The 22,224-nt window shown below is 45.3% G+C and overlaps 1 protein-coding gene across 11 annotated transcripts in view; it reads right to left on the bottom strand.

Annotated features, from left to right (window-relative positions):
• The window catches only part of LOC136613050 (uncharacterized), a 185,437-nt gene that overhangs the window by 100,240 nt on the left and 62,973 nt on the right, over positions 1–22,224 (bottom strand). For 9 of the 11 annotated variants that reach the window (XM_066593869.1, XM_066593861.1, XM_066593867.1 and 6 more), the window contains one exon: positions 17,283–17,567. The exons of the other annotated variants lie outside the window; for them this stretch is intronic. In XM_066593869.1, the coding sequence (XP_066449966.1) occupies positions 17,283–17,567 (285 nt within the window). The remainder of the gene's footprint in view (positions 1–17,282; positions 17,568–22,224) is intronic. 11 annotated transcript variants of the gene reach the window in all.

Genomic DNA, 22,224 nt, shown 5'->3' with positions numbered 1-22,224 from the left:
GCATGGATTGCTCTGGTCGTGTTGAATTTGCCCTCTCTTCCCGGGACAAATCCAACTTGGTCTGGGTTTATTAGCTTTGTGAGTAGAGGGGCTATTCTTTGAGCTAGTATTTTTGCCCATAGTTTTATATCTGCATTCAACAGTGAAATGGGTCTGTAATTGCTACATAGGTTCGGTGCTTTGCCTTCTTTAGGGATGAGCGAGATGTGTACCTCTAGGGCTTGTTTGGGTAGGGGCGTGCCTGAAAGGAGGGAGTTGCATAGTTTGGTTAGGTGAGGGATTAGTGTATCGGCAAATTTTTTATAGTATATGATGGGCAGTCCATCAGGGCCGGGACTTTTTCCATTGGGGATAGTTGCTAGGACCTCCCTCACCTCGTTGTCCGTGACTTGGTGTAGGAGTGAGGCAGCATCTTCCTCTGAAAGTCCAGGGAGATTTAAGTCGTTTAGAAAGTTGAGTGTGGTATCTTGTGGGCTCTCATTGTCGTTATCTAGGCTATATAATGCGGTGTAGTATTTTTCAAATTCTATTGCAATATCTTCTGTTGATGTCACCGTTTTTCCCGTAGGGGTTTTAATTTGAGAGATGAATGCTTTCTCTTTTTGCTTTTGGATAAGCCTCGTCATTGTCTTTGACCCTCTGTCACCGTGTACATAAATCTTGTACTTAGATGACAGCAGGTTCTTGGCTGATTTTATATTAAGTACATTTTTAAGTTTTTCTCTCAGGTATGTGAGTTCTTTTAAAGTCTTGTCTTCCGGGTTCTTTTTATGTAGGGTTTCTTTGTATAAGATTTGGGTCAAGAGTGAGTTATTTTCCTCATTCCTCTGGCGTTTGGTCCTGGTGCCTAGTGAGATTAGTTCCCCTCTTATATAGGCTTTGTGTGCTTCCCAGATAATTGGGGCGGGAACCTCGTGTGAGTCATTGATTAAGAAGAATTCTTCTAGTTTATCAGTTAAGCTTGTGAAGTTTTCCCGCCGGTTTATCAGCGTGCAGTTCAGGCGCCAGTTCCATTCCCTCCTCGGCAGGCTGTCCACTATCAATGTGAGAGCAATGGGGGCGTGGTCAGATATTGTGATTTGGCCTATGTCAGTTGCTGTGACTGAGTGTAGGTATTTGCCTGAGATTAGTAGGTAGTCGATTCTATGGTACGATTTGTGAATGTGTGAAAAGTATGTGTACTCCCTGAGGTTGGGATTTTTCAGTCTCCAGGCGTCTCGTAGGTTTAAGTCTGCTAACAGGCTACTGAACTTGTGGGTTTGGCTGCAGGGAACCGACGTGGTGTTCGAGTTTGTGTCAATTGAGTGCTTTACAGCTAGATTAAAGTCCCTACCACCTGCAGTCCCCCCGCAAATTCTCTAAATTTAATCAAGACCTGTGTGAGCCATTGGACCGGTTGTTTGTTTGGTGCATATAGATTGGCAAATGTGATCTCGCTATTGGCTATCGTGCCTTTCAAGAATAAGTATCTACCTTTTGGGTCTTGTTCTGACCCCTTAGGGGTGAAGGGGACATTTTTATTTATTGCGATGGTAACCCCTCTAGAAGCCGAGGAGTGTGTGCTGTGGTGCCATTGGTTGTATGTATGGGTTGGAAGTCTAGGGACGTGGTTGTGGCGGAAGTGTGTTTCTTGTAGAAACAGCACCTCTGGGGATTGTTTTTTCAGCAGGTTAAAGGTCTGGGCTCTCTTCTGTGGGCTGTTCCAGCCTCTAATGTTAAATGAGGTAACTTTGATCTCTGCCATAATCTATTTCCATGGGTTTTACTTTAGGGCCCGTTTCTGTTGCACCTCTAAGCAGGACGTGGTATACACTCTTGCTGTTTGAACAGGGGGTAACAAAAAGCTCCACTTTACATGTGAAGGTGGGGAAACTTTTCGAACACGCGGTCGGGGGAGGTCCATAACCATAGGGACCTCGGGTCCGTTCCTCAGTCGGTCCTCGGGGTGGGGTAGTAACCCCTTGGCTTCTCCCCCTCCTCGTGAGTTTGTGGGGGGTTGGACGTGCACCTTTTTGGTTGGGTGCGACCCCCGGGAATTGTGTGAACATTAAATCTCTAACTTGTGAAACTACAAAACATTGTTCAGCAAATATCGACGCTATATAAAAGCATACAACTTAAAATGTCAACAAACAGATTTGCCGCTCAGTGAGCTCTAGCCATATCCCCCCGATTGGTGTTGGGGGAGTCGCCGCTAGATCCCAGCGAGGGTATGGCTTTTGAGTTTGAGTCTTTAGTGGGTTATGGGTCTGGATCTCAGCAGATTGTGTGTGGGTTGGAGATCAGGCCAAAGTGATTAATGGGGGGGGTAATGGGGAGGGATTTCTGAGTCCCCTTTGGCTCAATAGTCTAGTGTTCCTGTTGTTGGCCTGTCTCCGCCGTCTTTAACCTGCGCAGATCCTTCTGTCAGACCGGTGTAGTATGTCACGGGTTTCTCCCCCTCTCGGTCCCCTCCACCTCCTCCGTCCTTAGGGTCAGTGACGTTGTAGATCTGGCTGTAGGTGGGAGAGGCGGAAAGAGAAAACGGGGGGGGGGGGAGAACATGGGAGTAAAAGTTTATCTCAACGGTCTTCTGGGGGGGGGGGGGGGGGATGGGAATGCTTCTGCAGATTGTCCAATGGTGAGACTTTGGGAGGGGCAGTTAGACTTGTTTCTCCTCAGGTTTCGGTCTGTGTTCTCTTTTTTTGTCTTGGGGTTTGTTGATCGACCAGCTTTCTGGCTTCTTCAGTGGTGGTAGTGGCATTTTGTATTGGCAGGGTAGCCTGGATGGTATGTCGATAGGAGGCAGTTTGAGTTTTTCCCACACCTTCTCGAGGTCCCTTGGTGTTCTTATGCTTATTTGTTGCCCGTCTTTAAGGGGTGCAAGGCCGAACGGGAACAGCCATCTCACCGGTAGCTTTCTGGCTCGGAGCGCGTCTGTCAAGGGTTTCAGGACTCGCCTTTTGGCCAATGTGCTACTGGCGATGTCTTAAATAGGAGGATTTTATTCCCTTCGTACAGGATTTCATTTGATTCTCTGGCTTTCTGTAGAATTGCAGAGGTGTCGAGGTAGTTTAGCAGGCCGCAGATAACATCCCTTGGGGGTTCTTGCGGTGTGGGTTTTGGTCTTAGGGCTCTGTGGATCCTTTCTACAACAATTTTATTTGCTTTATCTTCTCCAAGCAAAGACTGGAATATCTGTGATGCAACTAAGTTTAATGCCTCCGTTGCTATTGTTTCTGGCAGGCCCCTGAAGCGGATATTTTTCCTCTGGCTTCTATTTTCTTGATCTTCAATGAGGAGCATTGCTTGGTTTAACTGGTCTTGTTGCTCCGCTAGGGTGGATTAGAGAGCTAGGTTGTGCTGAATCAGGTCTTCCTGTGTATTTTCAAGGTCTTCAACCCTGTGGCCTATTTGTTTTACTTTGGTTTTAATATCGGCTAGTTCTTTCAGGACTGGGGAGATGACTTGGGTGAGGACTTTTTTTTTAGGAAGGAGCGGGAAATTGGGTCTCTGTCGAGCTCTTCATTATGTTCTGAGGCAGCTGAGGCACTTTCTCCTTCTGAGTCGTCTAAGTGTGGGTCTGCGACGTATTCGTGGTGTGGTCTCTGTTTTTGTGCCGCTGGCGAGCTGTGTTTCTTTTTTAGGTATTTATCCATTTCCGCTTGATTTTTATTGCTTTTGGGCAGTTCTGCGTGGTCTTTATTCTTGTCTTTCCCAATTTTCACCATTGTAAAGGGGGGTATATTTGCGCTTTGCTAGGGTTTGTTGACTCAGGTTTGTGCGTCCGTGAAGCGGTGCCCCGTATTTGCTGCTATTCTTCACACGTTCCTCAGGGGTCTGTTAGCGCATAGTGAGAAGTTAAATGTTCATTCTGAGCCCTGACTGGGCGAGCGTGGCCATAGTTGTGGTTGTTAGGTTGTTCCGGCTTAATGTGTTTCACTCCCCAGTTTTTGTCCCCTTTTCAGCTTTCTGATGCGCAGGGAGCTTGGGGTTCAATAGAGGGTCTCCTCTTGTTGGCCGGGTGGTAGGTGTTTGCTGTAGGGCACCCAGTTATGTCTGTGAGCAGGGTGTGGCGGGCGTGGCGAGCCGACCTGCAGTGCCCATTATAGAGTTGTTTAGGTGGCTTGCTGGGCCTTTGTGGCTGCTCTGTATTGTGGCTGGTTGGTAGTCACCTGCCAGTGCAGGCTTTGAAACCTCCCTGAGCTTGGGGGGTTGCCGGATGTGTGGCGGGCCAGCAAGCAGTGCCTGTCCCACAGTGGCTCGGGTGGCTTATTGAGCCTGTGTGGCTCCACTGTGTTGTGGCTGGGTGGCGGCCGCCTGCTAGTGGGGGCTTTCAGTCCTCTTTGAGCCTATGGGGGGAGGGGCTGCTGAATGACCCCTGTTGCAGAAGCAGGGGTCTTATTTGTTGTCTGTAAGGGGGGGAAAGACTTGTGGCTTGTTTGTGTCTCCCTCACCTCCAGCGCTCTGCTGCGTGGGGAGCCGCTGGTGTCTGCTGCCGAGGGGAGGGGGGGAGTGGGTTGCGGTCCCCTCGCTGTGCTTTCCCGCTCTCCTGTCCTCCGTGTGCAGGGGGGGGAGGGGGTGGCGTGTGCAGCCCCGTCAATGAGCTTCCCCGTGCTCCGATGTCGGCATCTGCCGTCCGCCTACCTCCCGCTCTGCTTCTGCCGCTCGGATCGTCCGCGCCTGCCGCCGGCACCCAGGGATCCAGTCCGAGGATGCAGTCATTCCGGTAAGCCGCGCTCGCGTCCTCGTTGGATTTGCTCCGGAGCGGTGTCTAAATGCTCCTGGTGCTGTCAGAAGTCTAGCGCTGTGGTAGGTCGCCGGGTTTGTGGCTCCGGTACGGTGTGGTGGCCCGTTTTGTTGCGCTGTCTCCAGGTGCTCGGCGGGCTGCGTCCTGCTTCTTGTTTGGCAAGCTCCGCCTCCTCATAGCATATACTTCAACATCTCTATGCAGTTTAACCCTACAGACAGCTTTTAATACTTTCTAGCATGAATGGCCAGCGGAAAGAAAACTAAAACGCCACATGACAGCAAAGACCGATCAGTCAAAGACCTCCTAGAAATGGCCACCACTCGTTCCAGTATGCATGACAAACACCATCCACCTTCATAACAGCAAACAGGCACTGCACAGAGATCCTCCTCAGCATTGAGCCAAATAACCACTAACACATTTCCTCTACCTCCACATATTCTAGATACAGATTCGCTATCTCATGATTTCTACAGCCAAGTGGGAACAGATGCCACATCTGAAACTCCAGATGTCCCAGATTCACCTTCTGCAATGCCAGAACCAGCTCTTCCACGGTAACTAAATTTCTTCCCAGATGCCATACTCCTATTTAGATTTAAACGATTTGCTATCCAGTGAAGTCTCCAAAACTACAGCAATAATATCAAAACCCTCAGGCAAGGCAGATATTGGGAGAAGACTAGATTTCCTAGATTCCAAAGTTGACTCCACAGTATCAAGAGTAAAACAAAAATTTCAGGATGGTATCTGATTTACAAGAACGCCTGGAGGCATCTAATAGGAAAATAGAAGACCTCAAAAATAGATCCAGAAGAGAAAATTTAAGGATCAGAGGTTTACCTGAAAGCTTCACAGACATACCTTAAGCAGACTCTCTGACTTCCCTCTATTGCTTATTCCATACGAGCCTTCACTGGATAGAGCCCACCGGGCTCTGACAGTACAGCGTAAAGAAGGTCCTCCCTGAGACATCATAGTATCACTTCTACTCCATTAAAGAAAAGGTCATCGAAGCATCAAGAGCTCAACAAACCATCTCCATTGCAGACTACAAGATTTTTCTCGTAGATCAAATGTTTTCTTATATATCCCCGGAGACAATACAGAGACGCAGAGCTTTAAAACCCCTATTGCCATGCCTGACAAACAAAGGCATATGCTACTGTTGGTCTTTTCCATTCCATTTATGCTTCTCATATAACAACAAGCAATACAAATTCAACTCCTTTGCCAAAAGCGAATCTCTCCTCCTCCAACTTGACCTTCTCTCCAATGAGCTTCCCCCATAGACCAGCTCTATTATTAGCCCTAGACCACTCTTACCCAAAGGGAAGCAGGACCCACTACATGCCTCGCGGACGATGGGTCACATTAGGAGGGGTCCCATCCTTATGGACTTGAATAGAGCCATTACTCACGGACTGTATGTCAGCTGGTAAATATGAAAGTTTATGAACCTATAGTGTTTGAGCATGCCTCATAGGCATCCCACCAGTTATAACCCTGGTTAGATGTTTACTATTGAATTATTTTTACTGTTCACTTGAAGTAGACTTAATCACACTTTGAATGTGATATGTGCTTCAGGAGCTTCTGCTCCCTACTACGAAGAACTGGCAGTTGATCGTTATATTTACCATTCCTCCATTTCAACCTAGGGGAATCTGTTCCCCAACACTTTCGCCTCAGTCAGACTAGCTATTTTTTAGCGCATTAATAGTCCCGCGGGGAAAAAAAAATCTACATAGCATGTAGAAAAATCGCGTGAATGGGTGAATTTGCACTTGCATGTCCTATCTTTTGCAAGTGCCTCTAAAAAATGTACATGTGAATGCTTCCATTGAAAAGCATTGGTCCTAATAGAGCTGCTTTTTAAGCAAATCCATTTATGCACTGAAATATTGCTCATCTGACGAAGGCCTTATAGTTAATTTGTTAGTATTTTTGCATTTCTCTGTCCCCCCAGTATCATGTCTTTTTCCTTTCCTTTCATCTCCAAGAATCCCCCCCCCCCCCCACTCCACATACAGGACCTTATACAATGTCCCCTATGGAAGGGTAATCTAGATGGATGTTTCAAGGGTTGCTCCGGCCTTCTGTTCATGACCATGTACATTAACAGACATTTCACAAAATGCCTCAATATGTCTACTAAACCAATATACTTTGTCTCACATAGAGAGACAAAGCCTTTGTTTGTTACCACAGAATTCAGGCAGACGTCGTTTTCCTCCAGAAGACACACTCTGCCCTTGCCTTCACTCCAGCTTTCTTACACTGCCACTACCCAACACGCTATCTGGCCTCCATGCGGGAGAAGAAGAGAGGTGTAAGGATATGGATATCTAGACGTACATCTTTCACTCTACAGAAATCCACTGGGACCCTGATGATAGGTTCTTAATCATTTCAAATACACTTAATGGGTTGCAAGTGACACTTGTTAATTATTAAACACAACACAAAGCAACTCCCATTCTTGCATAACCTTCTATCTACTTGGCTCCCCCACTTTCAGAGACCTAATTATCGTGGGTGATGATTTTAATTTAGCTTTAGATATCTCCCTCGGTAAATCTAATTCAGACAGGTCAAAACTCATTGCCCAAACAACTTTGGTCTTTGATTTGCTAAGCTTTTGCACTCTTTCAACCTCGTGGACATATGGCAGAATTCTGACCCTAGGTGCTCTGAATGGCTGTGGAGAAAATCAAAGCTGCCCGCAGACTTTCTCCACTTCAAATGCATGCTTAAAATCTATAACCTTGCCCTCCATCACTCCAAACAAGTTTATTTCACCTCCCTCGTTTCCTCCCTATCCGACAACCCCAAACTTTTCTTTAGCGGGGTGTACTTCTATAAAGTGTCTTGCCATCCCAGTACATGACCATTAATAGCCCCAAATTTACCAGTACGCACCATTATCATATAAACGCATAGTCGACCCTCAAGTTAACAGTTACGTGTGTCCATCACAGTCTGCAAAATTCATAAAGTGTGAGCACACAAGCCTGTCATCGGAGGCCAGCCTCAAGTGTCTGGCATCTGTGCATCAGGTCCACCATAGTGTCCCCCTCTGGGACAGAGTCCCATTCAGGGTGAAAGCCTTCCTCACCTTCCATATGGTCTGTGTCTTTCTCTGAATCATGACTTGTTCCTGTACTCCGTGACTTCTCGGTCATCAGGATCCTTCCAGTGTCCACAACATCTGACCCTTGTCAGTATCACTGTAGGACTCCGCTCTATCAGGCCTTCTGTCGGTTGCCAACATGGACGCCACAATACACAAAGGTTGGGGGCGGAGCCTGATGGTTGTCTGAGCACAGAGTTCTGTCAGTGTGGCTCTTTCTGGGACCTTTTAAGCGGCTATTTTCTGCCAAAAATGAGGAAAAACGGAAGAGAGAAGGTAGCAGAACATCATGGGACCCCACGGGCTAATAAAGGACAAGCCAACATGCAGCAGTATCTAAAAGAATGGAGCACCCGCTCTCCACACGCTGCACCTAAGATAGCGCCAATGAGAGACTCCATTGCCACACACAGTAAGGAGGGGGAGGATGGGGACTCCTCTGAAGGAGAAGACAGAGAGACCATCTCCAGAAGCTTCATGAAGGAGCTTATGATGAAAACCCTGCACCCTGTCCTGTCTGATCTTGCAGAGATTAAGGACGACATAAAACACATGGGGCGCAGGGTAGAAGATTTAGAGTCATCATCAGCCATCCTCACCACACATTCTATGGGGATGATGCAAGCCCTTAAAGACCAGCATATCTACCTGAATAGAGCCCTAATCATGCAGGAGGAGCAAGAGAATAGGAACAGACGCAACAACATCCGCATCAAAGGGCTACCTAAGTCTTGACCTGCTGATTGCCTCCCTAAATAGCAAAGGAAATATTTGCCAGCATGCTGGGAGCTGAGAGAGTGTCCTCAATCTCAATTGAACGCATCCACAGAGAGCTCAGACCCCTGCCTGCACCCACAGATCCACTGAGAGACATTGTATGCAAACTTCTCTCCTTCCAGGACGCCTTCGCCATTTTAAGGGTGGCTAGAAATTATAAAGATCTAAAGTATGCCGACGCCCTCCTTCAATTTTTCCAGGACTTAGCGCCTTCTACGATGGCCAAACGCAGACTTTTGCGCTTGTTATTAGATGGGCCAATAACATCAAGTACGCCTGGTTCTTTCCTTTTGGCCTGGCAATCTCTCACAGAGGGCAGAAAATAATTATTAGAACACCAGAGATCTTACAATCCTGCTGGCAGCTCGTGGATATCGAGCCAATAGAGCTTCCTTGCTGGCTCCCACTTCCAGAGCTTCCAAATTTCCCCAATTTGGCAATCCCAGAGGCTTGGCAGCTAGTGGGAAAGATCAAATCCCCAAGAGATAAAAAGAAGAAGAGTAAAGCACCTGCACCAGGGGGCGACATCTGAACCCTGATCAGCACCTGATGATTTATCATTGTTAGGGATTGTGGTTCTCTCCTGAGGGGAATCCCGTTCTGTTTTCTTTATTTTTGGCTGTTAGTACCCGGCCGCAGCAGCTCCAATGACACCAGGACTACACCCTCTCCTCTTCGCGCCCTTGGAGGACTACCCTTTACTGCTTCCTTGGTGGAGTGGCTGAGATTTTGTTGCATAAGTTCTATGCTTCTATATTTTTCCTCAAACCATAAGGTTTATTTGAAAGTTCTCATTTATAATGTTCTACTGGTTTGTGCCTGTCAGACCAGCCTGAGTGTGCTGTTAGCTTAGTCTGCTCCTTCGCAGATTAGCTATCTCGCTCTACCAAATTTGGTGGTGTTCTCAGTTTTATTTTGTAGGCTATTTTGCTCAGAACTTTATTTACTTCTCTTTATTTGATCTTTTTTGTTGCTGTGTTTTCTCCCTCGTCTTCCCCACCCTTGTGTTTTCCCCCAATTGTCTTTTACCTTTCCATCCCTCCCCTCCTATTCCTGAGGAGTGCTCAATAGTTCTGGAGTGGCCCGCGATTGTATACATCTATTCTAACATCTGTACTTTCTTCCACACACTTGTTAGCGGTCCTCTTGCTCCAGCGCTGTTCCAAACATGGGAGGCTCTCTCCGTCTCACCTCGTTCAACACAAGGGGCCTGAATTCTCCTTCTAAAAGACATAACGTCGCTCTCCTGTAAAGGTATAGTACCCAAATTGCTTTCTTACAGGAGACACATTTTAAGAGGGGGTAGGTGTTTATCTTTACCTGGAAGACAATTTTCACAGGGGTTCCACAGTGCACACCCCATGTCTGCCTCAAAGGGAGTGTCAGTTTTATTCCATAAGTCTATTACTTTCTGCTTTGACTCCCAACACTCTGACGAAGAGGGTAGGGTCCTCTTTTTGAGAGGTCCCATAAACAACATGAAGATAACTTTAGCTAACCTGTATGCCCCAAACTCCAATCACATTTCCTGGTTGGTCAACCAACTGGACGCACTCAAACATTTTGCAGTGGGCCCTATCCTGCTTGGAGGCGACTTCAATGTCACTCTTAATCCCTGTGTTGGATTCATCAGTGGGACGCTCCCAGGACTTGCTGGGGAAACTTAAGAAACTAATTTGCTGCCTACAGGAGCTGAATGTCATAGACGCTTGGCGCCTTCTCTCCCCCTCCATCAAAGACTATACCTATTTTTCTCAAGTCCACTCCTCTTTTCAGAGACATGATTACATTTTCATTTCCACAAGTCTGCTGGCGTCCTTGGTAAAAGCTAGCATTGACCCCATTACAATCTCTGACCACGCACCTCTACACATCAACCTCCGTCCTCTCCAGGTCTCTCCCCGGGAGTTGACATGGCAACTAAACTCTTCCCTCCTAGATTCACAAGAGGACAAAACCCATCTTAAAAAACACAGAGGAGTTTTTTTTAGGTAAATTCCTCTAATGGACAAGCAACATCTGTGGTCTGGGAGACCCACAAGGCATATGTGAGAGGCCTTCTGATCGTTTGGAGTTCTAGGATCAAAAAACGGCAACAAAAAGAAATTGACGAAAAATTATCACAATTAGCTAAACTTGAATATGTAGCAAAACTCTCCCAGAGCAAAGATAATCTCGCGAAGCTGTCATTCCTGAGGACAGAATTAAAGCTATGCCTAGACTCAAAATTTAACAGAAAGCATCTCTACTTCAAACAAGTAGTTTATGCCCAGGGGAACCGAGGGAGCAAATACATGACTGCTTTAATAAAGAAGGCACAAGCAAAAAGCCATATTAACTCAATTAAAACCACTTCAGGTTCTAAAGTCACGTCCAACTCAGGCATCGCCGAAGAATTCCAAAAATTCTACTCTCACCTTTATAATGTCTGAGATCAGCTATCCCCAGCTAACAAATTAGATATGGAGGCCCAGATTGATTCTTTCCTTAGGAAGTTGAATCTCCCTAAGCTAAATGAGGAAAAGGGAACCTCCCTCACGGTTCCGTACACTGATGCAGAGGTAAAGGACCTCTTGCACTCCTCCCCTCACGGTAAAACCGGGGGCCCTGATGGACTTCCCTTATATATTACAAATCTTTATGCTCCTACTTAGTGCCACGTCTAACTGAACTTTTCAACTCCCTGCTCCAGGGTAACCCCCTCCCTAGACAAGCCCAAGAGGCGCACATCACATTGATCCGAAAGAAAAATAAGGACCCAGAGAGCTGGGGTAGTTATAGACCCATTTAACATAGACATTAAACTGTGGGCCAACTTACTTGCCAAAAGACTAGAAGACCTTATTCCCAACTTGATAAATCCCAAACAGACAGGCTTTGTAAAAGGAAGAGAGGGCAGAGACAATTGCCTCAGGGTGTTGCCTGCTGCCCAGTTCGCCCGGTCACAAGGTATACCCTTAGCACTGGTAAGCACTGACACCGAAAAGGCATTTGACAGGGTGGACTGGGTGTACATGCAATCGGTACTGCTACATTTAAAGATACTCCCCTGTCTTTGTGGACCCAATTTTTTCCTTGCGTATGCTAGAATTCTAGCCATATGCTAGAATTAAAATAAACGTCACTCTGTGCCCCTCTTTTGACATTAGGAATGGCACGTGCCAGAGATGCCCGCTCCTGCCTACTCTTTTTATTCTTGCGCTAGAGCCCCTTCTTCAGAGTGTTAGACTAGATCCCGAGATTCAGGGACTGCAGTTGGGCAAAGAAGCACTCACAACGGCGGCTTTTGCAGATGATATAGTCTTCTTAATAACATCCCCGAGATGGGCCTCCCCAGGCTTACACCAGTTTGGTGATCTATCCAACTTTAAAATTAACTTCTCCAAGTCAACGGTGCTAAATATCTCTATACCCTCAGTCAGATGCCGAACCATAAAGTCCAACTCTCCTTTCTCCTGGTCAGAGTCGGAGATAGATTTTTTAGCTATAAAACTAACTAAAAGAGCTGAAGACCTTCACGCAACCAAGTTTACCCCACTTATTGCAAAAGTAAAGAATCTCCTACGCTCTTACGATTTACCCTTTATTTCATGGTTTGGCAGGAAAAATATCCTGAAGTCCTGTGTTCTCCCCACAATTCTGTATACAATTTGCATGCTTCCCATATATCTCCCCACAAGTTTTTTCAAAACTCTGGTCGACTTTCTCCAGATACGTTTGTAGATATGAGAGACAATGGTTAGCTTATAGTCTGATGACTAATAGAAGCTCGGAGGTCAGAATTGGCCTGCCATGCATTCATGACTTTTATTTAGCCTCCCAACTTGGCAACTGGATGGAACTGGTCAAGCCTGTGAAAGATAGGCTCCTGTGTCTTCTTGCTGAAAAATCATACGGGGTCACTCTCCATGAGGACCTGTGGTTTCCCCAAAAAAAAAACATTAACAGATCTGTAGGATTCAACCCTCTTTTGAGGGGACCCTGCGAGACCTGGGATGGGTTGAGAGAGGACCTAGCACCTAAACTATACCTGATCACCTCTTTGCGCACGCTGTACAAACTCATGGGCAGTGCATCGGACCCCTGCACAGCAAGCTTTTGATCAGTGTTTGCGGATAGGACAATTAAAGACCTACAACTCCTAGCACATAAGACCACGCTGACAGCCTTTCAATCCCTTGCACCAACTCAAGCTCTCTCTTTCCTATAGTCGGCTCATGTGACCAGAGTGTTTGGGGATCTTCTGGGGACATACAAGTCCACTAGACCCCTCTCCCTCTTTGAGAGGGCCATGGGAGGTGGTGGGCCCGCCTCTAGGAAAATAGCGTCCCTTCGTAAACGCTTTATTTCCCCTACAGTACTATATAAACCCGCCTTCCTCATCTCTTCGGAGAGAGAACTGAACATTTCTCTTTCACAGAGTAACATTGAGGTTGTTCTGAAAACAGCTTACGGACTGTCCCCCTGCATTCTGTCACAGGAGGTGCACTATAAGCCTCTGGTGAGGTGGTGCAGGACTCCACAATGGCTTCACAACCACAGCCTGGCAGTTTATAATAGATGTTGGAGATGTAACGGAGGAATAGGCTCATATTGTCATATTTGGTGGGAGTGCCCGCTACTGCATCCCTTTTGGCGTGACGTGGAGTGTGCACTGGGAAAAATCTCCCCTAAACTTAGCATAGGTCCTCTGGAGGCCTTCTACTGTCTTCCACCCTCTTAAACATAAATTGGTCACTCTCCTGATCGATGCTTCTAAAGCACTTATTCCAACACTATGTCTACAAAAAACACCCCCAACCCTGACCCAATGGAGAGACAAAGGGGTCATTCCGTGTCAGTTCAACCAACGCTCCCGGTCGACCATCTCAGATTTCAATGAAACTTTGCACAAAGATAGACCCTGACCCTAAACTAAGATAGCCAGAATATTAGGCTTCAAAGTGCTTTGGTTCACGAGCTACAGGTCTTAATCTAGGGGGTTGTCATGTGATTACAGCGCGCAACCTGAAAAAAGTGGCGATTTCAATCCATTGCCAAGCCAGTTCCAATGACTCTAGAGCAATGAAACTTTGCACACTACGAGAACTTGTGGTGCTGAATCCAGCTAAGCTACTCAGACTGCCCCTCTTATCATCATTCTGCCACCATTGCATGTCAAAGTAGCTGAAAAATTCTATCGCGCAAAATAAAACTCATATTTTAAGCAGTAATAACTCATAATCAATGCAATCCAACTCAGCTATGAATTTATCGATGTGTACTCCATAGAAATGTTTCTCATTATTCCCATTATGGACCCAAAAGGATGCATAGCTCTTAAGATACAATGAGTCAAAAAAGGCAAAAAACACTTTTTTGCTAATTTTTCCCTTTTTCAAAGGCGAAAATCGGAATGTACTCCATTTTTATTTTTTTTCATTTTTGTTCTATTTGGAAGAGAATTTTTTGCTCTACAAGATTCAATGTTTTTCATTTTGTTCCCAGACCTTCTAGATGGGAAAATATCAATGCCTGTGAAAGTCCTATGCACTCGCGGAGGTCAAATAATAAAATAAGTGTAAGTTTTGCATGGATGTATAATTAGTTTAGAAATCATGAGAAGGTAAATTATTTTTGGAATGAGACAACTTTTTGTGCTCAAGAAACTTATGTGATCAAAAATTGCATGGTGAGTTCAGGTGAGCCTCAAGCTTTGGCCTAAAATGGTCAGAATATCATTGAGTGTTGCATAATGATTGTGGTATATTACAGTGATCACTGGGCTTATTTAGCACTCTATCCATATTGGATACTAAGATTATGTAAGGCTAGCATTTGTGTAATAAATAACTAGTTATGTGATCAAAAATTGCATGGCGAGTTCAGAACTAGTTATTTATTACAGAAATGCTAGCCTTAGATAATCTTAGTCTCCAATATGGATAGAGTGCTAAATAAGCCCAGTGATCACTGTAATATACCACAATCATTATGCAACACTCAATGATATTCTGACCATCTTAGGCCAAAGCTTGGGGCTCACCTGAACTCGCCATGCAATTTTTGATCACATAAGTTTCTTGAGCACAAAAAGTTGTCTCATTCCAAAAATAATTTACCTTCTCATGATTTCTAAACTAATTATACATCCATGCAAAACTTACACTTATTTTATTATTTGACCTCCGCGAGTGCATAGGACCTTTACAGGCATTGATATTTTCCCATCGAGAAGGTCTGGGAACAAAATGAAAAACATCGAATCTTGTAGAGCAAAAAATTCTCTTCCAAATAGAACAAAAATGAAAAAAAATAAAAATGGAGCACATTCCGATTTTCGCCTTTGAAAAAGGGAAAATTAGCAAAAAAGTGTTTTTTGCCATTTTTGACTCATTGTATCTTAAGAGCTATGCATCCTTTTGGGTCCATAATGGGAATAATGAGAAACATTTCTATGGAGTACACATTGATAAATTCATAGCTGAGTTGGATTGCATTGATTTTGAGTTATTACTGCTTAAAATATGAGTTTTATTTTGCGCGATAGAATTTTTCAGCTACTTTGACATGCAATGGTGGCAGAATGATGATAAGAGGGGCAGTCTGAGTAGCTTAGCTGGATTCAGCACCAAAAGTTCTCCTAGTGTGTAAAGTTTCATTGCTCTAGAGTCATTAGAACTGGCTTGGCAATGGATTGAAATCGCCACTTTTTTCAGGTTACGCGCTGTAATCACATGACAACCCCCTAGATTAAGACCTGTAGCTCGTGAACCAAAGCACTTTGAAGCCTAATATTCTGGCTATCTTAGTTTAGGGTCAGGGTCTATCTTTGTGCAAAGTTTCATTGAAATCTGAGATGGTCGACCGGGAGCGTTGGTTGAACTGACACGGAATGACCCAAAGTAGACTTAGACCAACTGGATAGCTCTTCCAGGTTGTAGACCAAAGGTACTCATGACAAGTTTTTTCAGATATGGAGCCCATGGCATAGTCTGAGAGATGAGCTTTGGGCCCTTGGTTTCCTGGGTGGTGGATGAGGTCAGACGGCAACTTAAACCTTCTACCGTTATCAATGGCTAGTGTGATTCATTTATATGAAACCAACAGCGTCTCCACTACATCCTTCATGGAGATCTGAGTTCTTGGTATAGCCCTAGCAGGAAGACTCTTGCTCCTCGTGTTATCTGGGGTCCTATGTACTCTAGGCGGACGCGTACACCCACCCTTTATCCTCTCTCTCAGCTTTTCCTTCTCTTTTCAGCTCTTTCCTGGTCCCCTTATCCCCTCTCCCCTCCCCCTCTCCCCTCCACCCACTCTTTATTATTTATTTTCAGCCCCTATTGCTTCTCCTTATTTCTGTTTCAGGCTGTGTAATAAAATATACTCCTCTGCCAACAGGATTTAGTATATTCATACTCATTTCTATGAATGGGAACCTGTCTCATTCTGGGTTCACCACAGTCTTAGTTGTGTGTCCTATTTTTTCGCCATTTGGTGATATCATTACATTACATTATCTATATGCCCTCACTCACTGACCTGCAACAAATTCTCTAACTTCCCGATGTTGTACTAACATGAAATTTGGCAGGAGCATTCTTTAGGTCCTAAATAGGAAAAGTAAATGGGTCACAAATTGAACATTCACTGCTAAGTACAAAAGTATTAGGACCACTGTGTAATCGACCCGTGTAATAAGAGAGAGAGAGAGACCTAAATAGGGAAAAGTGAAGGTGGTCTCAACTAGATTATTCAATGCTAAGTGCAAAATTATTGGCACCCCTAAGTGATGTAACTTCCTGGTTTCGCAAAAACATGACATTTAGCAGGAGCATTCTTTAGGTACTAAATGAGGAGAGGGGTGGCACATTCTGCAGAGGGACATTGGTACATGCAGCCTGAAGAGAATCTAATGCTACTCTATGTGTATACATATTTTATTCCTTGATTACTCTAAATTAACCATGACTTCATAAAATTTTGCAAGCAACACGTAAACACATGTATCAAATTAACTCAGCTAGTTGAAATGTATAAAGTGCCAAATGTGTATGCTTGGTCAGTGCTTCATGTATTCTAATGCTAGTACCAGGGTGCTGTGACCCACAGAGTGATAGGCAGTGGGGACATAGAACACCCCCTAACCAGGATTAGTGGGGGTCTAATCGATAAGACCCCCATTGATCAGCAAGATATCCCTTATTCTGAGGACTTCCTGTGGACAGGGGATTACTTATGATCTTGGTACGACCCTTTCATTACACTTATACAATTGTTTAAATTGTCGACTGTCCAAAAATTCCTTGACAGCCCATATAAATAACGCATGTGTTTCCAGCGTTCATGAAAATAATACAGGGTCTGTGATTATTTTGAGGCTGTTCACACTTCAGCCGGTTATTATGGCTGTAATTATTGCCATTGTCCAGCTCACAGTAACTGCTGGTAATGAGATCATATCAGTATCCGACTACAGGCAGCAATCACTTATAATCATTATTAGGATGGTTTTACAATGTGTCCGTTAAAAATGTTGGTTGTTCGCGATTTTTGGAATATTTGTCGATAAAAAGGAATAATTCAGGTTGACAGCCCGGATATAAATGTAAGATAAATGTCTTCTGGATATAATATTCTTCCCATCAAGTTAGCACTTACCTTCCTCTAACTGGGGTTCATTTTCCTGTATCTTGAGATCATCGATGACACGAGGATTGTACTTATAGAAAGAGTTAGAAACTTCTTCCTTATCCCAATAATCCCAGTCTCTGATACTCTCATACAGACGTCTCATCTTCTCCTCGGGGTGTCTTGGTCTCATTATATTATCCCGCTCTTCCACTGTCAGCAGATCCTTACGGTACAGATCATATATGACTGGATCTACATTTGTTATTCCATGAATTAGATCCGCTCTGTTTCGGTCTATAAAGTGAACTCCAGCTGTAGAGACAAATACAAGAATCACACAGAGGAGAAAGGGTTAATCTAACGTCTTGATGTCATTGTAGAGCAGATGATGTCAGTGATGTACCTCAGGTGCGCCATAGGTTTGTACGGAGCAGACATGCGTCAATGGAGTATCTTTTTAGCAGATGTCTGACATATTTATGAAAGGATACTGTAGATTTTTCTTGGAAGCCAATAACAGACTTCTACAACCTTCTGGATTATGTTTTCACATGTTTGCGCATAACAGTATTAGGAGAATTTCTGAATTTCCTGCGCCATGACTGTATCACTGTAGTATATTTTTGGATAAACTTTTTTGTACTCTTTTTTTGCCATCCTGGCTGCTTTTCTAAAAAAAAATTAAATGTGTGCGGTCTAGCATACACCTCATAATAAACATGACATATCTTAATTCAAAGGCATTGTACTTAGACTGATGTATGAAACACTGGCCTTCATATATATGCTGCAGAGAGGTGTAACTACCACCGTAGCAGACATGGTGGCTGACACTGGGCCCGCATCTTAGTGGACCCAGCAGCCGCAGTGTTCCTGAGACTGTGGTTACTGACAACCTGGAATGATATCAGAATGATACTCCCTCTCAGTAATAATGCCTGTTTAAACTGGAAAGTTGGAATTAAAACAAAACAGACTGCACGCACATTTTCTGCATTCTGCTTCCCCCCTTAAACGATCATGCTCCCTCCGGACCTTGCTTGCCTTCACTTGCCACCCGACAGCTAGTTACATGTTGTTTGCTATGACTAGTCCTTGGCCAGTGATTGGCTGCAGCAGTCACATGCTTAGACTAAAAGCGAGCATCAACCAGAAGGCAAGAGTTCGAGAGACAAGCTCTATGCATGCTGGGAGTTATAGGCAGCAGTCTGTTACTGGGTTTACTTGGATGCATGTAAACAGAGCGACAGATCGCCGGCTGCACGAAACAAAGAAGAGGGTCCAGAGCGGCAGATAAAAGGTGCAGGTTGCTGCTACTTAGATGAACCTCCTAGATTTCAGCATTTTCAAATTTTCCATTTGAGTCCAGAAAACGTCTTTAAAGACTAAGTCCTAATTGGTCCCATGATATTTCTATAATGAGGACTTCACTGTGCAGGTTCATAGTGACTCCAGAAAAGTTATTACTAGAAATGAGCGAGCATGCTTATCCAAGCTTGATGCTCGTTCAAACTTTAGCATATTCGAAAGTACTCGTTACTCAAGCGAGCACCACACAGTGTTCGAGAAAACTTCACCCTCTCCTCCCCACATGTTTAGTGGCTTTTTTAGCCAATGTACATGCAGGGAAGGCTTTGGCACCTCCTGCTGAGATCTGCCCACCCCGTGCACGTCTATAGCAGTGATTGGCTGGCCGGATCAGGTGACCTAGGATCATAAAAACTCAGGTCACCTGATGCTCGCCTTACACGGAGGCTGGGTTAGCTGAGGTACAGAGCTGCTGTGAATGAGGAGGAGCGTTAGTGTAGGTTAGAAGGAGCGGTTAGGCAGGGATCCATCTTCAAAAAACCCAACTGCCCTTTTTAGGACTACAACTATACTTTTGTGCATCATCAGTTTGGTTGCCTGGGACCAGTAGTGCGCACAAAGCATTCATAAGCATCCCAGCTGTATACTGCATACTGTTACCGGTTCTACACAATATACTGCTACTGGTGTACACAGACTATATAGGAACTAACAAAACTCCTCATTTTTCATTTTTTATTTGTTTTTGGCTAAAAGCATTTGCATAATAGGCCCAAGTGTGTGTCCTCTGGATCCGCACTATATAACAAGACTGTGCACATTTTACACTGTCTATTTTTTGCTAAAGTGTACGCAAAATACCCTTATTGTGTGTCCTGTCGATCCGCACTATATAACAAGACTGTACACATTTTACACTGTCTATTTTTGGCTTAAAGCATACGCAAAATATCTCGCAGTTTGGGTAGCGTTTTGACGCAGTGCATTATACAACATGATCAACACTAGGGGGAAGGGTCGAGGAAAGAAACTATTTAATATATTTGCTTTCTCTCCATCATTTTCACCTTGACTTCTCCTGCAGTATTTGTTAATGGGCTAGTGCTCTTGGTGCAAGTCCTTTTGCTGTTGATATAGTTAAAAAATAGTTTCGGTTTGTTTTTGCTCTCTTTGGCGATCAGTCTTTCAGCCTCCTCCTTAGCAATTTTGATCTTATCTTTGCATATTTAGTTTTTTTCCCTGTACGATTTTAGCGCTTCTTCGCTGCCTTGTTGCTTTAGTAGTTTGAACACTTTCTTTTTTTCGTTTATTGCCCCCTTACCGTCTTGTCGAGCCACAATGATTTCCTTTTACTTGAAGTTCTTTTGTTTTTATAGGGTATGAACTGCTCACATGAGGTGTTTAGGATCCTTTGAACTTTTCCCATTACCAATTTCTCTTTCCTGCAGCTCACTTGTCAGCTTTACCACATAGACTGAGACAAAGTAGGCAGAGTCATCTCATTAGAGAGCCGAGGATTTAAAGGTGTTTTCTGGGCTAAATATTTCACAGTTTGCGTAGCATTTTGACGCAGTGCATTATACAACATGATCAACACTAGGGGTAAGGGTCGAGGACACGGGCGTCCAAATGAGGGTGTGGGCAGAGGCCAAGGTCCTGGGCAGAGTAAAACAGGGCTGTTGCTGAGGGAGAAGTATAAAGTAGCGTATCTATGCTCGATAGCTTCATCTCACAGTTTGCAGGTCCGTGTGGTAGATCATTATTAAAACCACAACAGTGTGATCAGGTGATGGCATGGATAGCGGATAATGCGTCCAGTAATTTATCCACCACCGAGTCTTCCACGCAGTCCACTCACACTAGCTAAGGGACTGGACCTGTGAATCCTCACACTGATCATCCTTCCTCCCAGCCTGGTCACTCCAGCAAAAGGAGAGATTCAGAACAGGCATACTCACAGAAACTGTTCTCAGGTCCCTTCCCTGAATCACAAACAATGTTTCATCAGCTACCTGAGGAGTTTGTCGTGACCGATGCCCAAAATTTGGACCTTTCACAGTCTCAGGGTGATGAGGGTGGGGACTTCCAAGTAGTGTCTCAAGAGGTATTTGTTGATGATGATGATGAGACACAGTTGTCTGTCAGTGAGCTTGTTGTTAGGTAAGTCTGAGGGAGGAGCAGACTGAGGATTCAGAGGAAGAGCTGGTGGATAATGAAGTGACTGTCCCAACCTGGGTTGGTAAGCCTACTGAAGACAGGGCTTCAGAGGGGGAGGCAAGTACAGCACCAGAACAGGTTGGAAGAGGCAGTTGGATGGCCAGAGGGAGAAGCAAGGCCAGAGCAAGTAATCCCCCAACTGTTCCCCACAGCACCTCCTAGCAGCTCCCGTGCAGAGGGCCAAGTTTTCGAAGGTCTGGAGGTTTTTTAATGAGAGCGTGGACGACCGACGAACAGTGGTGTGCAATCTGTGCTGCACCAAGATAAGCAAGAAAGTCACTACTACCAGCCTTACCACCATCAGCAAGTGCAGGCATATGATAGCTAAGCACCCGATGAGGTGGATCGAAGGCTATTCACCACCTGCGTCACATGCTGGCACTGAGATGCAATCCCCTTCCCAGGATGCAGGCACGAGCGTCTCCCGCCCTGCACCCACCCCTTCACCTCCACGGTCCTCCACTGCCTCCACCAATGTGTCCAGCGTTCAGCTGTCCATAGCACAAACATTAGGGCGTAAGTGCAAATATGCAGCCGCCCGCCCACATCCACAATCGCTAAATGTGCATATTTCAAAACTGCTGAGCCTTGAGATGCTGTCATATAGGCTGGTAGAAACTGAAACTTTCCGCAACCTCATGGCGACAGCCGTCCCTCGCTACTCAGTTCCCAGTCATCACTATTTTTCCTGCCGTGCCGTCCCCACCCTACACCAGCATGTGTCACGGAATATCAACCGTGCCCTCACCAACGCGATTACAGGGAAGGTTCACTTAACCACCGACACGTGGACAAGTGCTGGTGGGCAGGGACACTACATCTCCCTGACGGCACATTGGGTTAACCTGGTGGAGGCCGGGACTGAGTCTGACCCTGGGTCCGCTCACATGCTACCTACACCGAGGATTGTGGGTATTACCTCGGTCATGGTTTCTCCGGCTTATTATGCCACCTCCACCAACCCCCTTCCTCCCTCCTCCCTCCTCCTCCACCTCTCAATTAACATCTGTGAGCATGTCGCCTTCAGTTGGTATCCTGAGGCGCTGCAGCACTGCTGTGGGGAAGCATCAGCGGGCCGTGCTGAAACTCCTGAGCTTAGGTGACAAGAGGCACACTACCCAAGAGCTGTTACAGGGTTTGACGGAGCAGACATATCTGTGGCTTTCACCGCTGAACCTCCCACCAGGCATAGTCGTGTGTGACAATGGGCGTAATCTGTTGGTGGCTTTACAGCTTGGCAGACTAACACACTTGCCATGCCTGGCCCACGTGTTCAATCTGGTGGTTCAACGCTTTCTTAAAAACTACTCCAATTTATATGAGCTGCTCAGCAAGGTGCATCGCGTGTGCGCACATTTTTTAGAAAGTCCACCACAAATGCTGTCACCATCAGGGCACTGCAAAAGCGCTTCCAGCTGCCAGTTCACCAACTGTTGTGCGACGT

The sequence above is a fragment of the Eleutherodactylus coqui genome, chromosome 2, assembly GCF_035609145.1.
Source record: "Eleutherodactylus coqui strain aEleCoq1 chromosome 2, aEleCoq1.hap1, whole genome shotgun sequence".
NCBI lineage: Eukaryota > Metazoa > Chordata > Amphibia > Anura > Eleutherodactylidae > Eleutherodactylus > Eleutherodactylus coqui.
Note: the sequence above shows the minus strand (reverse complement) of the source record. Positions and strands in the feature narration are given on the sequence as shown.